The sequence below is a fragment of the Psittacula echo genome (genome assembly GCF_963264785.1).
Source record: "Psittacula echo genome assembly, chromosome: 2".
Classification (NCBI taxonomy): Eukaryota; Metazoa; Chordata; class Aves; order Psittaciformes; family Psittacidae; genus Psittacula; species Psittacula echo.
The window spans coordinates 85823542-85840018 of record NC_137737.1 but is presented as its reverse complement, the minus strand read 5'-3'; the positions used below and the strand labels follow the sequence as shown (position 1 = coordinate 85840018).

The window sequence follows — 16477 nt, the reverse complement described above, 5'->3', positions numbered from 1 at the left end:
AAGTTTTAAGAGATAAACAAATGTATTTGGACTTACTGGACACACAGTAATGCTTTGCTCCCATTGACTCATGCTCAGACTTTCTTCCAGCGTTGTGCATTTCTTCATCACCATGTCCCAACCACAATAAGGGTCTTGGGATCCAATGCATGCACTGTGAATGAAAAACAACCAGAAAACATGAACATTTACCTTCATCTGTACTGGCTAAAGATCTCTAAATAACTATGTGGCATCTGTTCATATTTCATAGTCCTAAAACAGATAGTGAAATTGATCCCTGATGTGGTATGCTACAGACAAAACGACAGAACAGAAGAGAAATTAATTTGAATGCCTATGCAAAGATAGGATTTCTTTCAAATACATATCTGAATTTCTGGCTGCATGCATGGTATGGCATCAAGATTAATTATTGCATTTAATTACTGGAGAATTACAGCAATTCATAAAAAGCATACATTGCTAGCTCCAAGTTACAGGAGTTACAGTTCTTAAGTCTTTTCTATCAATTTTGGAATTATAAATCAGGTGACAACGTCTATTCCTCTAGAAAACTCTTTGATTTGTTTTCTGCACTATTACAGAACCCCTGGAAGTAAATTTAGAAGGGTTCTGGTGGCTGCCATCACATCTCTTGCACAACACATGCTGCTCTAGACATTCCATCCTAGTGGCACATGAGGATGAAAAAAGTTTAGAGAAGGAGATAGTCCAGCTTCCTACAGAATCTAGTTTTGTACAATCTACAAAACTAGAAGCTCTTTTCATTATCAAATGGCAGCTTTCTCTTGCTACTGGTAGGTCAAGCATTAGCAGTTGAGGCAATAGATCTGCAGCTTCATAGTTAAAGATACTTAAGAAAGGAGGCTGAAATCTCATCACAGTGAAGCATAATAGAATTGTTTTAACATTTGTAAAAATACCTAGAAATTATACATGAAAATTATAAATTCAAACATTTTGTCAGGATTATAAAAAATGCTAGACTGATCATTCTTGTCCAGCTCAAATCCATGTGGATTATCATTCTCTTTTTAAGTGCCTGTTCACATCACCTTTCCTGTGAGAGGTTTCAAGAGCTGGGACTGTTCAGCCTGGAGAAGAAAGAAGCTCAGAGGAGATCTCATCAACATGTACAAATACCTGAAGGAAGGTTGCAAAGAAGATGGAACCAGGCTCTTTTCAGTGGTACCCAGTGACAGGACTAGAGGCAGCGGCACAAACTGAAATGCAGGAGTTTCTCTCTGAACATCAGGAATAACTTTTTCATTGTGGGGGTGACCAAGCACTAGCACATGCTGCCCAGGGAGGTTGTGATATCTCCATCCTTGGGAGATACTCAAAAGCTGCCTGCACATGATCCTAGGAATTGACTCCAGGTGACCCTGCTTAAGCATGAAGTTTGTCCAGATGACCTCCAGAAGCCCCTGTCGACCTTAGCCCTTCCGTGATTCTGTCCTTACAAATCCTGTGTTATATTTCTATTTATGTCCAGCATTCCTCATGTAGTTCCACACTAACATCAGACAAAATGCAGACTTATTAATTCCCTAGTATGCAATTCCGTAATACCATTACAGAGGGCTCTTACTGCTTATAAATTTTAAAGAATTAGTTTCTATGGTACATTTGGCAATGCGGATTGACAGCATTACGTGGAAGGATAGTTGCTATCTGCAAAATGGGCACAGAGTAAGAGACATAACAGTCAAAACTCCCTAGGTACCCCCCATTAGACTGCATGTTCAAAGATAAAGCTTTTGGTTTAAGGGATTCAGTGTTGAGAAGAGAGCTCCCACTGATGGCTCTTGCAACTGTGAACACTTAGCATTTCTGTAACTCAGGCTGCACATTTCCACATAACTATATAGAAAATGAGAAGGACAATTAATGGAAATTATGGAAAGTTTTAAGTGTCTTAGTCTTCCAGTATTTGCAAGACAAGATGTTTAAGATCCTCCTTCAGAATATCTCTGATAATGCATGTTTTATGAAAAAAGAATACGAAGCAAAATTAAAGGCTGACATAAGGTACAATTGGCAACATTAGTTGTGCTATTTCTCAAAGCAGAAGCGTTCATTTTTCCAACTTCACTATTCCTTTACGTTATGTGTTAATAGTTTTAAAATCAGTGATTATGCTTTTGATGCTTTTTATCAAAACATAAAATATTTTAGAAGCCAGTATGGTTTCACATAGAACTGCACTCCCTCCTTCCTGGCAGCAAGCTGATCTTTCTCCCACTCTGCTCTTAGACCCCATTTCCTCTTTTGCTTTTGTTTCCACATTACTTTCCACTCAGGCAAATCAAAATGGTTTGTACCTGTCATTATAAGTCACTTAGAAGTTATATGTAGGGCACCAAAAGCTATTTGAACCATTCATATAACCTCCTGGTATCAGAACAGATCCTAGTTTCATGGAAGAAATGAAGTTTAGAAAATGCTGAAAAGTCCTTGCACTGCTGTGACAAAGCCTGTTCGATCACTCTGTAAACACTGATAATTTCAGTAGGCAACCAGGTTTGGAGAGCACTGCAGAAAGATAAAATTAGGTGAGTCTTTTCAGAATGTAGCTGAAAAAGTCCGCTGAGCAGGTGAAAACTATGATTTTAAGAAGCTAATAACTCTAATTTCCCCCTACACTGGCAGTTCACATTTTTTACCAAATGTAAATGATAGGTAGGTAGATGAGGGTCGCTCCTGCAAAGCATTCATTTGGCTGTGATGATTCACTACGCCTATTGACAGTTACGCAACACTTAAACAAGGGATTTGGACTGAATAGTAACAGAACCATAAGTCATCTCATTCTAAAGCAAACCAGCAATAGCAAGTCATTTTCTTTATCATTTTTATAATTATCACCAAGCAGGCTAGCAAACTGCTCTACTTTAGTTACATTTGAGATGATTTATTCAGACAGAAAATAAGGCAGAAATGAACACCATTCAGAGCAAAATATATTAAAAACCTCATACAGTTTAAGACTAGAAAGAACTCATTGTGTGTTCTCCAAAGAACAAAAAACCACTTTAAATTAAAAGCTATATCCTGATACCATTAATTTCAAAGAGATTTTAAAATCTCTTTTCAGGTGAAGACTATATCCCCATATCAATATATTTTGTAAGTGTTAAACAGGTATCCTCTTGAGATGTAACATTTCAGAGAATATATAAACACAAGGGGTGCACCCTCAGAGGCTGTTTAATGAAACATTTTTCTGCTTTTACCTATACACAGCATTTTGAAGAAGAGAGAATATTTCAGTCTCCTGATCCTTTCAATCATTTCTGCTGAGATAGTCATGCCTACCTAGTTCCAATTATTGTCAGCTGTGATCCGGACACTCTATACCAGGAACTGAACTGGGGTTACTATCGTATTTCACTGAAGCCAGATTCCCCACTGCAAATTTGAACAGACAACTGAAGATAAAAGCCTGTCTCATGCTCCAAATGCACTGTGCTATCCATTTCTGAATGAATACATGAATCTGATAATAGACTTCTGTACAAAGGTACCTATCAGTGTTTTCATTATTGCTGGTTTTGAATATATATATATATATGTCTGCAACGAAGAAAGGGGATCTAAAGATACAGAGGAATGATGTAGACCATAAATTGTGAGCATGCAATTTATAAAGTCCTAGGAGTTCAAACTAAGATGCAAGTCAAATATTCTGACTCCTGCTTAACCCTTGCTTGTATCGCTAAGAAAAATCAAAGCCTTTAATCATCTGAGTCACTCTGTGTGGACTACTGTTATTTCGTCTTACCTGAATTTCTACAAGGCAATCAAAACCCATTTAGGTGTAATTCAATCTCACGTGCACTGACAATACTAGCCTTAAATCTACCAGCTCCTTCTGTCCTGGCTTAAGCAGCAGCAGTCGTTTTTCTCCTTCTTAGTAGCTGGTGCAGTGCTGCGGTTTTGACTTTCAGCCTGGGAACAGCGCTGATAACACCGATGTTTTTAGTTGCTGCTCAGTAACGTTTACCCTGACCAAGGACTTTCTGAGTCTCATGCTCTGCCAGGGAAGAGGGGAAGACAGGAGGAAGTAGAGACAGGACACCTGACTCAAACTAACCAAAGAGGTATTCCATACCACAGCACGTCGTGTCCAGCATAAAAACCAGAGGCAGTTACTCCGAAGGGTTAGATAACTGCTTGGATCCGGCTGGGTATCAGTCAGCAGGTGGTGAGCGGTTGTATTCTTTTCCCTTGTTATTTCCCTTATCATTATTATTATTGGTGGTGGCAGCAGTGATTTGTGTTATACCTTAGTTACTGGACTGTTCTTATCTCAGCCAGTGGGAGTTACATTTTTTCAATTCTCCTCCCCATCCCTCTGGGACAGGTGGGAGGAAGGGGGGGGGACAGGAAGTGAGTGAGCGGCTGCGTGGTTCTGGGTTGCCGGCGGGGCTTAAACCACAACACCTCCCCTCAAAGTCAGAATCAGGAATTTATGCACGATTTGTGTAGTAAAGTTGTTTATAACACACAGTTCTCTGAATCTTGGCATTTCCAAGTATTTCTACTTAGAACAAATGCGAAAGACAATTTTCAGAGCATGCTCTCTATGAAAGAATGCAGGCTTGCCATTTGTTGTTAAGAAACAATATCTGAGGTCCCCATCCATGTCAATCAACCAAGACAGAATTTCCAGCCCTCTGGTTATGAGGTAGGAGCCTGGAAATGTTGGGACCCCCAGCTGCAGCTAAGGTTTTCAAAGCCATTTTGATGGGCTGAAACTGGAGCTTGCAAATCTGTAGCTTGCAAATAGACTCTGAAAATCTGAGCTACCTAAGTGGCAACAGATTTGGGGATTTTCCCGCAAGTTTATGCATTGAACAGCAACAACGGTGATTGCTCAGGCTGGACACATTTGCTTCCATATGGCATCCCCATGTCTTTAAAAGACCTGTGTGTCCTTAGTGGATATAAATGGAAACAGGGTACACAATCACCATATCCTTTTAGTCAGCTGTAACCTAGGTTGTTTTGAACTTAAATGTTGAGGTTAACTTCAGAGTAGAAAATGAATCATTATAAAGATAGCAAGCCCCAATTTAGGACGTACAACTTGACTCTTTTAAAAAGACTAACTAGATAGCAGTCACCCCAACATTTCAAGAGCACTGTTACCTCTCATTCCACAAGTAACTGTACATACCTTTACTTCAATGTATTACAAGGAGCAGTTGGCCTTCAAAACCACTTAGTTTAGGGTCATAGAGCTGGAGCATCCAAACTCCTGTCTTGGAATCCTGCTCACAGCTCACACTGTTGCATCAAGAATATTCTCCTTCTCCATCTCTACTTCCCTGTCCCTCTTTCTTACATTCCAGTCAATGGTGGACTCCAACCTCAGATATCAATTTTCTGTAAATTTTCAAAAAAATGTCTACAAAAAAGATTGTAGAATATTATGAGAGCTGAAAATAATTCTCATGAGAAAACAACTGGTGTGTAATGCAGAGCACTCTAAGCTGAGTTGCACAGGGTATGTACTGGTCTGACGGAGTAGCAGTCCAGTATGTGATATGTTAAAGTATTTTCAAACAAAAACCCTTCCATACTTGCATGGGGGTTTTTGTTTATTTGTTTGTTTTCTCTTCATTTTCCTTTTACCATCCGATTCCTTTAACTTCTGTTTCCAGAGAATTTGATACTTGCCAAGTATTAAATACCTAGTGAAATGATGTCTTAGAAAGTGGGTTGCTTTAAACATGTCAGGTGATTTTCAAGAAAAAGTCAACAGTAACTACACTGAATTTAGAAATTCTCAAATGTTTTGGTATTTTTTAAAGCAAAGAAATTAATTACATCATGACATATGAAAACCACATGCCTGTTTTAAATTTTTATTTATTAGCTTACTTCTTTGTTTAAAACAATATCCTAGTAATAAAATCTGAATTGGAAATAACATAGTCAAGACCATCTGGTTTTCTTTCAACTTTTCAAACTAAAAGGAAAAGACATTTTCCTCTTCCTCATAAGGCTACTTCAAGAAATACATTGGGAGCAGGCTGTAACAATCTTTTTATTTATAAAAATTCCTTCTTGTTGCCAAAAATGTGTGCTTTACAATGCAATACACACATGCATAGATCACACACGTATTTCAGGCACAGCAAAGTGTAAATGCATAGCTTGGTGGATTTTACGGGCCAGACAGACAAAGATTTTCTGCTAAAACCTTGATGTTCACAGAGGAAGAAATATAGGTCAACCTCAGATTTGCAGAGCTTGAATTGATTCCCTCCTCAGTATGGAACTAATATTCTACTTCTTTTAAGTGAGGAAAACTTTCAGTGTGCTTATTTCATGGTTCTGCTGACTCAGAGGTTCACAATAATTGAAGATAATTTTCCAGTGTATCTAATACCTGAAAAAGACTTCCTGTATTTTAAGTGTCATTATAACCTAGTCTTGCAGGCAGGATTATGGTTTATCCCAGTATGGGAAATGTATGAGGATTCTGATTATGGGGAATACTCCCAGAGATTCTTCCCAGAGAATACTTCCAGAGATTCTCCAGATTCTCCAGAATACTTCTGTAGCACTCTTCCAGAATACTTCTTCAGATTCTCCAGAATCTCCAGATTCATAGTGATACTCTGGAATTCAGATCAGTCCTTGTGTGGTTCCAACATTTTGATACAGATGTGTTTCTTTGATTTAAACTGGAATTTGCCTTTCATATTTTCAAATAAGGAAATCCACCTGGATATCAAAAAATAACCATTCTGGAATGATTATTTCAAAACAGAAATTTCAATTCCATGTGTTGGCAAGCTCTTCCGGACACATCAGCACTTAGTAATAATTTAGACAACATTACTCAGAATCACAGAATGGTTGTGGCTGGAAGGGACCACCAGAGAACATCTAAGCCCAACCTACCTGTTCAAGCAGGGTCACCCACAGTGAGAGTTCTATGAATGAAATAAAGCATAATCAAATTTGTAATAATTGTTTTCTTTTGTTAGTAAATCCAGTACCCTTTCTAGTACTGTGCTGTTACAGTTATCTTTTGTGTACATACAGAGTGCTTAGCTGACGGTTAATGAAGACAAAATAAAAATGATGGAGTACAGAGGGAGAGAACAGTTATGATTACAGTAGAATAGCTATGATAACATTACTTAGCAAAACAGTCTTATGACCGAATAATAGTTTAAGTGTAGAATGTAAAAACTAATATTCAACAATTACCAGAAATTGTTGATGTTTTTTACACCGGAGAAGTCACTGTACAGCTTTTAGAAGGTGACACTATTTACTTACACAAAAGTAGTTATAGTAAGATCAGCGTGTGAAACCTATCTACCATGAGAAGTACCAATTCTTGAACCTTTCTTGGTAAGATATTGCAGAACATTGGGCTGATACAACCTTTCATTGCCCCTACTTTCAGAATTGATCCACTGACAACGCCAGCACAAATTATATCATTGATAAATTTGCCTCCAAGAAATTACTGCCATCCAAAGTTGCTTTTGGAGGCTACAGCTGCCAATAAAAGACAGCTGACTGGTTGTTTTTACAGGGGAAAGTCTTTATTCCCCTGCTACAGATCTTATTCTTTATTAGAATAGACGCATAGAGCCTTCGAAGTAAATATCAAACACTGCAGCTTTAGAGAGTTTAATAGTCATTTTTCTCCCCATAATAGTTCTATTTATCTCACATTATAGTTAATTAGCAGGTATACAAAAGTCACTTGTGCTTTATGCTTGGTATACTCAACTCTGAAGAAAGCGGGAGAATTCATAGTGAAAATAGTAGCTCCAGTGAATAATGTTGACAGTCTTCTGTAAAAGGTGGATAAACATTTGTGAATTGCAATACCTAAGTGATAATAGCGTGGTCTCCTTGAGGATTTTCCCCAAGGAGAGACAAATCAAGGTAACTGCTTTGCTGCTTTCTCCTGGAGCATGAAGAAACCAGGGCTTTTTGGGGAACTGTTTTTAAGAACTCAAACATCTCAAACCATTTTTTCTTAGCTGACTCCTGAAAAGAGCAGGATTATGTCAGGATGTTCAAAACTATTCAGCCATTGGCCAAAGTCAGTGACAGACCACCCCACCATGAAAAATGTCAATCCAAATAACTAGCATAGGCAACCCATAAACAGCAAAACCATCATGGCATAACTGAAAGTGCTGAGCAGCTCAATCTATAGGTGTGACAACAGGCTCTGCCTGTAGAATGGTCTGCTGCCATGGCACTAAAGTGCACTGAACTGCACCTAGAACACACACACAAAAATAAAAAAATCAAAATAAGCCTCCAAATGTAAAACTGTATTTTCAGGGACATTCAATAACAGTGTTTGTGTGAGCGGAACTGTGAGTTGGTATGGAACAGGACTGCCCTGAGTCAGAGGGAATGTCTGTCAGAGGCAACACCATTTCACAGAGAATTCCACCAGAGGAAAGTGCTGGGGGAACAGATTTACAAGAAAATACAAATTAGCTAAATATGTACAGCATGTCAGAGTGATAATTAAGGAGACATAATAAACTACAAATTAAAGCAATAAGCACATGCTTTGAGGCTAGTATATGAAGATAAAACAAGGAATAATGAAATAAAAAGAAAAACCAGGCAATATAAAAATTATCTTGATATTGAGATATTAGCTTGTGGAACGGTTTGTTCAACAAGAGGGACTGAAGTTGCATTGTCTGAAAGCTTTACAATAAACCTAAACAAAAAGATTAGAAAAGATTAAATGGTGAGCACTTTGCCATTGACACAAAAAGACAAAGCAGATGTGCTAGTACATCTTGAGGCTTCGGGGTCTTCTAAGGCTGTTATTCATAAACAAGCATGCTTTATTTCTATTATAATTATGTGAAGTACATATTAAAGACTACATATGCCCTTGATCTAGGAAAGAAACTCTAGTTATTATTGATGCAAGTTCAGAATACAGCCTTGGCACAGTTATACAGCCATAAACATGATAAATGTGAATGGATAAAATTAAAATAATAATAAAAAAAAAAAGAAACAATTCCTCAAGGCACTGCTGCAGGTGAGGTTTGCCCATTACTCTGTCCATTGCTATAGTGTAGAAGTAATAGTTGGCAACACAACAAGAATGTGAGCATGAAAGCACTCAGCAATACAGTGACTAAGTTTCAGATGTTTCACTACCTAGTGAAATTTATAACCCTGAGTAAGGTACCTATACTCTCTTCAAGGAGAGAACGAAATATGCTTGAAATCTAGCATAAGCCAGGAGAAAAACTAGTTAAGCCAAAAGTGATAGCAAGAGAAAGACTATGTCTGTATTTTCCACGACGTTAGTCCTTAATGACAGATGACAAGGAGATGCCTTATTTTATCTAGATCACACCTGCAAATCCTCTCCTTTCTCACAAAACACCTAGAATTGCCAGTGAACACTTTAACCAAGAAGAAAGAATGGATGGCAACCATTTTGACAATGGATATTTAATTATTACAAGGAAAGTCATACAACTACAAAAGATATGACTGGAGAAACCTACAACAAATAATTTTATCTCCTTCTAAGTAAGTCATTCCAGCAGAAGACATGATTTCACATAGCTCTGGGCAGCGAAATAAGTTATCATTCGAACAGGTTTTGAGCCATTTAACTACTGCTCTACTTAGTAAAGGGGAACAGCACTTTTTTTTTTTTTTTTTTTAAAGCAAGCTCTTAAAATCTAGTCAATTAGACCCTGCTGTTCAAACAGGGAGAGGAATGCTTATCCTGCAGCCATGCATCTGGTCTATGATTTGAGACAGCAGTCCCACCCTGTGAGGCCGAAAGTATGTTTGGGCCCTGCAGCTAGAATAGCAGTGATGTGCCCCGGGACTTGTACTTACAGGTACCAGGGACCTTGTGGGACCTCCGTATAGGCACCAACTATGCAGGTGCTCTGGTAGTCTCATCTCTGAATTCTGGAGTTCACACCTCTCTGTTAACATAATGAGACTCCAGCCTTGAACTGTCTGGAGTGCAGGCTTGGCATAAATATGGGACATGTGCATTATTGAGCTCTCTGTGTTTATGATTGCCATTATGGGTACACAGACCCTAAGAAAACACAGGATACCAAATTAATCTCCCTTTCTGAAATAAACATGTGTGCTTAGGGAATCATGTTTAATGTCTTATGCAACCAGAATGGCATAATCATATCATATTCAAGAAAAGAGAGAAGCATTAGAGTATGTCATTAATTTTTTTTTCTTCAGGTATATACATATGCATACATATACACCTTATAAGGTCTTCACTTCATGAAAAAGAGGAAACAAAACAAAAAGGGCTACCAAACCACCACACATCCTGTTTCAACTTGCTAAATACAATAAAGATGAAACTTGGTCCTATGTTGGCTCTTAAACTGACAAAAAACTTGAGGCATAGACATGCCTAACTTTCCCTTAAAACAAGCACTGTAGTCTTCCAATTGGGCTTTGAGTGTCTTATCACTCCTACTTTAGTAGAAAATGCTTAAAATATTCTACATAAGACAGCATAAACAAAAAGGCTGGTAAAGAACTGTAATAAGGAGAATACTATCCTTCCCTTGTCTACCCCAGCTTTTCAGGGCACAATTTTCCTCCAGTCGTGTTCTCAACCCAGTAGACTTTCTTTGGGCTCCTGCATGGCACCAATCCCCATATAGAGCCAGGTCCCTCGGAAAAGTCCTTTGACTGTACCAAGCCACAGCTCTATACCTGTGTCCTGTGGTCAGCTCCCTGCTGTGACTGCTCATGTGGTCCCTCTGACAGCCAGAAATATCTCCTCCTGCAAATGATCACTGCTTTTGCAGGGAGTAAAATCACTGTTTGCTGCACAAACAACATCTCTGTTATCCTGAGTGTAGCTGCCAAGAAAGGCAACTGGCAGGCCTTTCTCTCTCCTTTAATAGCCCAGCTTTTCAAAGAAACGTATATTAAACAAGCCGAAAGCAAAATAAGCTAAAACACAACCAAATGCATCTGTTACTGTTCTCAAAAAGCTCATCACACTGGTTCATAGTCTGACGCAAAAGAATAACAATTACATTTACTTACTGGAACCACACATCAAAGGGAAGACATAACGAATGACATGAAATTAACAATCTCTAGTAGTATATGTTTTGCAACCCAGAAGTGCTTTCCGACAACCTACAGAAAGAGTTGTACGCTGAACTTTAAATTCCATAACTACCACGATACGGCCTAAAAACCAAGTGATAATTTTTAAGTTATTTTCCTTGTTTGACTGAACAACTATTAGCTGCATAACTTTTTCACCTAGTAGAATATTAACTTTAATTATGGTTTCCTGATCCAGCACTAACTTTAAATAGCCACTTTTCCAACCAATCTTAACTTCAGTTCATGCAATCCAGTTTTCTTTCTGAAACCACAGAGATATTGTTTGCTCAGTTATATTACAGTTTTAAAAAAAACCCACATTAAATTTGTTCAAATTTCAAGTTTCAAATATATTAAACCACCAGCTATATTGCACATTATTAGATACCTGTTTTGTATGTAAACCATTTCTTAAAGTTTCATATCACAATTCAGAATCTGTATGATGACACTTAAATATCTATACAATTTCTTGAGAGTCTCACCTAGTCCTGACAAGTCAGTACAAGAAGCCAGAGACACTTCTGATAAACAGTGTAGAGAGAAAGTTATTGCTGAGAGAGGTAAGTAATTTGGATTCCTACTTACAGTCATTTTTCTTCCCATTTTTCCGCAATCCCCCGCAAGCGTTTTTCTCTAATCAAATCAAACTAGATGATTCTTCATACCTGTATGTTTTGTAAAAGAGACATCTTTTCAGGGGGACTTTAATCACATGTTCCTGAAGGCCCACAAAAAGGACACTCTGGCTGTGCAGGATCTGAAGGCTCCTGATGGGCTCTCGCTGACTTTTCGGCAGGAGTTCAATTTCCTCAAGCAGGCAGCTACTTGAAGTCTGGTTCATTGGGGCAAGTACTTTCTTAATAGTACCATAGTCTGCAAATACAAGAGGAAAATGAGTTACTAAAAATCATTACAGGAATTCTACCTACTTAATGTCATTCAGTGAATAAATCTTCATCTCATACTGGATGTTTTCAACGAAGCCTCAGAACGTGGGAGTACTTTGACTGGAGTTTCCCAAATTGCTTATAGTACAATGAAAAGAACTTGAGAACAGCCATTAAAGTTTTCTATGTTACGTAACACAGTAAAAACATAACTTTATTAGTGCATAATAGACTTCACAGCAGTAGTCACTGGAAAACAAGCTTTCAAACTCTGATCATTATAAATGCACATTCATAGCAAGGGTTACTGATTTTAGTTTATGAGATTGTACTGCACTTTACTATATTTAAAGTAGTTTAAAAAGCAATAAAGTCCATCATTGTCCCAGCCTGTTTTAAAAACTATGTGCTGAAAACTATGGGGTTTAGATATGTATTGTGCTCATATGCATGATTACCTGTGGGTCTTAATTGGGTAAATACAATAATAAAACAAGGCTGTGTTCCTTGTTTTCACTTATTTGGATTTTGACCTCTAAAAAAATCTTATCTTTTAGCATTTTCTCTTAACTTCTATTGTTATTGTGACTTCTAAGCAAAGACAGTTAAGCACCACAAACCAGTGTCAGACAACTGATGAGATTTCTGATTCTCTCATGCAGAGTTTTTAAATAATTTAGCAATATCAAAGAACATTTGTTCTGAATGCAAAAGACCACATTCTCATACTGATAAATATTTTAGGTACTGTTCTGACCAAAACTGCATTATGCAATTTTCCATGTACCAGCAACAGTAAATTTTAAAGATTCAACACGGCAAACACATACTGAGATTAGCTCTTACTCATGTGAAGTCTCAAAAGACTAACATCTCTTGTGAGTTGGTAACAACTGCAAGACAAATGTTTGGGATGTTCTGCAGACCAGTAAATATGGGGTTTGCCATCATTAGCACAAAGCCAGCAGCTTGGTGGAGAGCTGGCCGTGCAGGGTTTCAGAGCGGGTCTGGCCCTGCCTTATTGAGAGCTCGTTTCAGTCATGGCAGCAACTGCCTGCTGCCACGTGCTTGTTGCCTCCCTGTGTTGGCTTCACTCTGGTAGCACCTGTGGCAGGGGCTGGCACCTCTAGTCACTGCGGGACAAACAGCCCCTCCGGGGTAACAAGGTGGCGTTGGGACAGCATGCAGCTCCCACACTTTACCTGGGATGTGGTGATGAACAGCAATTAAGCAAACTTAAGGAAATACAAAAAAGTAGCCTCAAGCAAGCTCCAAAACTGAAGAGGAGGTGGAGAACTCAAGATGCTAATTACTGTTAAAGTCTTCTCCCTCTTCCTGAGGAAGACTGAATAGTCTTAAGAACTGGAGAAGTACTGGAAGGGGAAGGATAACACCAAATAACATTTTGTAGGAAGTTTATGTATCAGATTTTAACCATACTATTAACAAAACTTTAATACTTGGCTAATATGGACTTAATTTTATAAGACAGTCAAAACTAATTAGATGAACTACAAATGCTTAGCTCAGTAGATAAAGTGTATTTCCCTTAGTCCCTACCAAGATTTTGAGTGTAACAGATAATGTCTTCATGTTGAAGTCTTCTGACTGACCTCTCAATTCTTAATATAATCACTTTTTATAATTGTTTACCTTTTCCTCCTTTGCTGGTATAAGCAGTCTTCTCAGGACTCACTATGTATATTTATTAGGAAAAAACCTTTCATTAAATGACAGTTTAAATTTTCATTAAAACTTAACCTTTTTGCTATTAAAAATCAATCTAATTTGACTATCACTTTCTTTCCAAACAATCTAAAGTACAGTTATATTAAAAAAATCAATTAAACCGTTGCTAAGAATCAGTTTTGTCTCATAATAAAGTGATAACCAGGTCTACTGAAGAATCTAAGAAGCAGTGTTTCCCCTGGTAATGGTTGGATATAAAATCTCAACTATAATTACAGTAAGTTTCAAGGTAAAATCATGGTCTGAGAAGTGCCCAGAAAAAAGAAATCAGTGACTGTATGGGTTAGAATTTATTTTTCAGAGCATGGAACTTGGAAGGGGTACTAGCAGGAAGAAAAGGGGAAGAAAAGAAGAATCAGTGCGATCATTTTACAGATATAAATTAAAAATATAAAGTGATATAAAGTGATTTTACAGATATAAAGTGATATTGATCACTTTATAGATGAGTTAATACAATTTGGTATCGCCTGTCTAACTAGCAGCCAACAGATACAGTATGATTCACGATTCACTGCATTTGGCTTGCCTGCATCTTTTTCCTGCATGAGACAAAAATCAGGTACACATTCAGCACGTGCTTCTTGTACAAACTCATATTTCTTCCCACCACTGTGCTGAGCCTGGCATCCACAGACATCCACTTGCTGTCACTTCTGCCAAGACAGAAGGAAAAAAACCCCAAGACTGGAGGCCTCCTTCCTCCATGCCTATATACACTTTTAATTTAAAAGCATAGCTTTGGACAAGAGAACATGACCAAACCCACATATGCAGTGCTTCTTTTCTCCTCAGTGAATTTGTTTATTGTAGAGGGCAGAATTCCAATTTTTTTTTTTTTTTTTTTAATGTTCAGGCCTATGACCTGCGGAGTATGGTTACAGCAGCGCACTTCTCTAGATTGAAATAAAACATTCTCACTGAGATCTGCAGCATTAATGCCTTCCCCAGGACAGCTGTCAATGCTCTTGTTCTTCCTTCTTATTTTGGCATACCTTCTCCATTCCTCCCATTTCCTTTTGACTTCTTTCAGCATCTAACCATTCCTTTCCCATTTGTTGCCTAAGATCAGCACTTGCACAGAAATGTCGGAAGTCAAAATGACTGGGCTTTAAGTGAAGAAGCAGTTCCAGGGATTCTACAGATTATCTACAGGAAGAAACACTACTCTTCGAACAGCCATGTGGGTCACATGTAAATTCAATAAAAAAGAATAAAATGTTAGCTGAGATCTACTTCTGCATCAGTAAACTCTCCTACTTCTGACCTTCTATAACCTATCTTCTTTGTTTTAAATTCCTTCTGCCTATGACTCTGATTTTGTATGGACCACCTGAAAGCCCAAACTAAGGTGAGGATCTATTTGTGTATACAACTTTTGAGACAGACATAGACTGAATTGGTGGCTATGTTTACCAGACTATGGTAGTGTACGTAGCTATAAACCTCCTCAAACTATATCCACATGTAATAATGGCTAGACCAGGCTTCCTTACGGTGGAAAATCATTGCCATTGCATCAGTACTTTCAAAAGCCAGGTCATTTGCTCCAGTGTTTCCAATTCTGCTACAATGTGTGCAAGATCATGCACCCAGTCTTCAGCAAAGATCGCATATTTCCTAAAGAACTTGTTAAAGTCCCATCCTTGAAAGTGTTGGCTGTTCAGTTTTTTTCACACCAGAGTTGTAAAGAAAACTAAAGAGAGAAGCAGGGAAAGAAATGTGTCTTGAATACAGCTGTGGCAGATGGAGGTTTTTAGACCTGTCAAAATCTTTCAAGTGAATATTTACTTTATGATCAAACTCACTGTCCACTTCTGCCAGGAAATAGCTAAGAAGAATAGTAAACACAGACCTTCCCAATGGATGTAACTTTATTGCCATGGACACAATGAAAGTTCCAGTTTCATCACAAATGTCAAAGCTGAATCCAACAGCTATATAAGAATTCAAATGAATGGCACCTTCACATCTTGAGTATAAACAACACATGCTGGAATAGATACAGACACCTGACAGCCTTGATTTAAGGATGACCAAGTGTATAAAGGAGTAGTAAAATGCAATGGCCACAATGAGTAAATAATGTGCTTTGTAAAGCTCAATACATTTTAAAAGACCTATAAAACCAGCAACTGAACATTAGAAATCTAATAACTGTGAATGAAGATGTAGAGGAAAGAAAAATTCTAGTTGAAATATTACAATGTAATGTGTAGGAGACTATGAAGAGCCAGATGGAAAGCCTGAGATGGAGTCGAAGAGGAGGCAACAGAGTCTGTAACGAACAAAATGATAATGGGACAAAATCAAAGGATGGTCTCTAAAACCGGAAAGCAAAGTGTAGGTTGCAAATGGCATACAGCATAGCTAGCAACAGAGACTGCTGCAAGACCGTGGTTGAAAATCATTATAACATCTATGGTGACACTTGCAAAGGAAAACAGAAAATGAACACACAACACAAATGGCAGATGCAACAAACTAATAAACCTGTAATTTCTTGAGTTTCTTAACATAAATAGGAACACTTGAAGCTGGAGCAACTTCTTGCTATGGAGGAGAATAAATATTTATCTGATCTATTATGTTTACAAAATATTGCTGTATTCTTCAAGCAAAAACTTCTTTAGCAAATCATCCAAAATGAGGGAGTGTCAAAGAAAGTTCATTTCACCACTTTAAAA

The 16477-nt window shown here is 37.9% G+C and overlaps 1 protein-coding gene across 1 annotated transcript in view; it reads right to left on the bottom strand.

The window, feature by feature from the left end:
* Positions 1-16477, bottom strand: part of SEMA5A (semaphorin 5A) — a gene marked incomplete at its 5' end in the record, with an annotated part of 330167 nt that overhangs the window by 86306 nt on the left and 227384 nt on the right. The window contains 2 exon segments of the mRNA XM_080639305.1: positions 37-154; positions 11820-12027. Of these exon segments, the coding sequence (XP_080495431.1) occupies positions 37-154; positions 11820-12027 (326 nt within the window).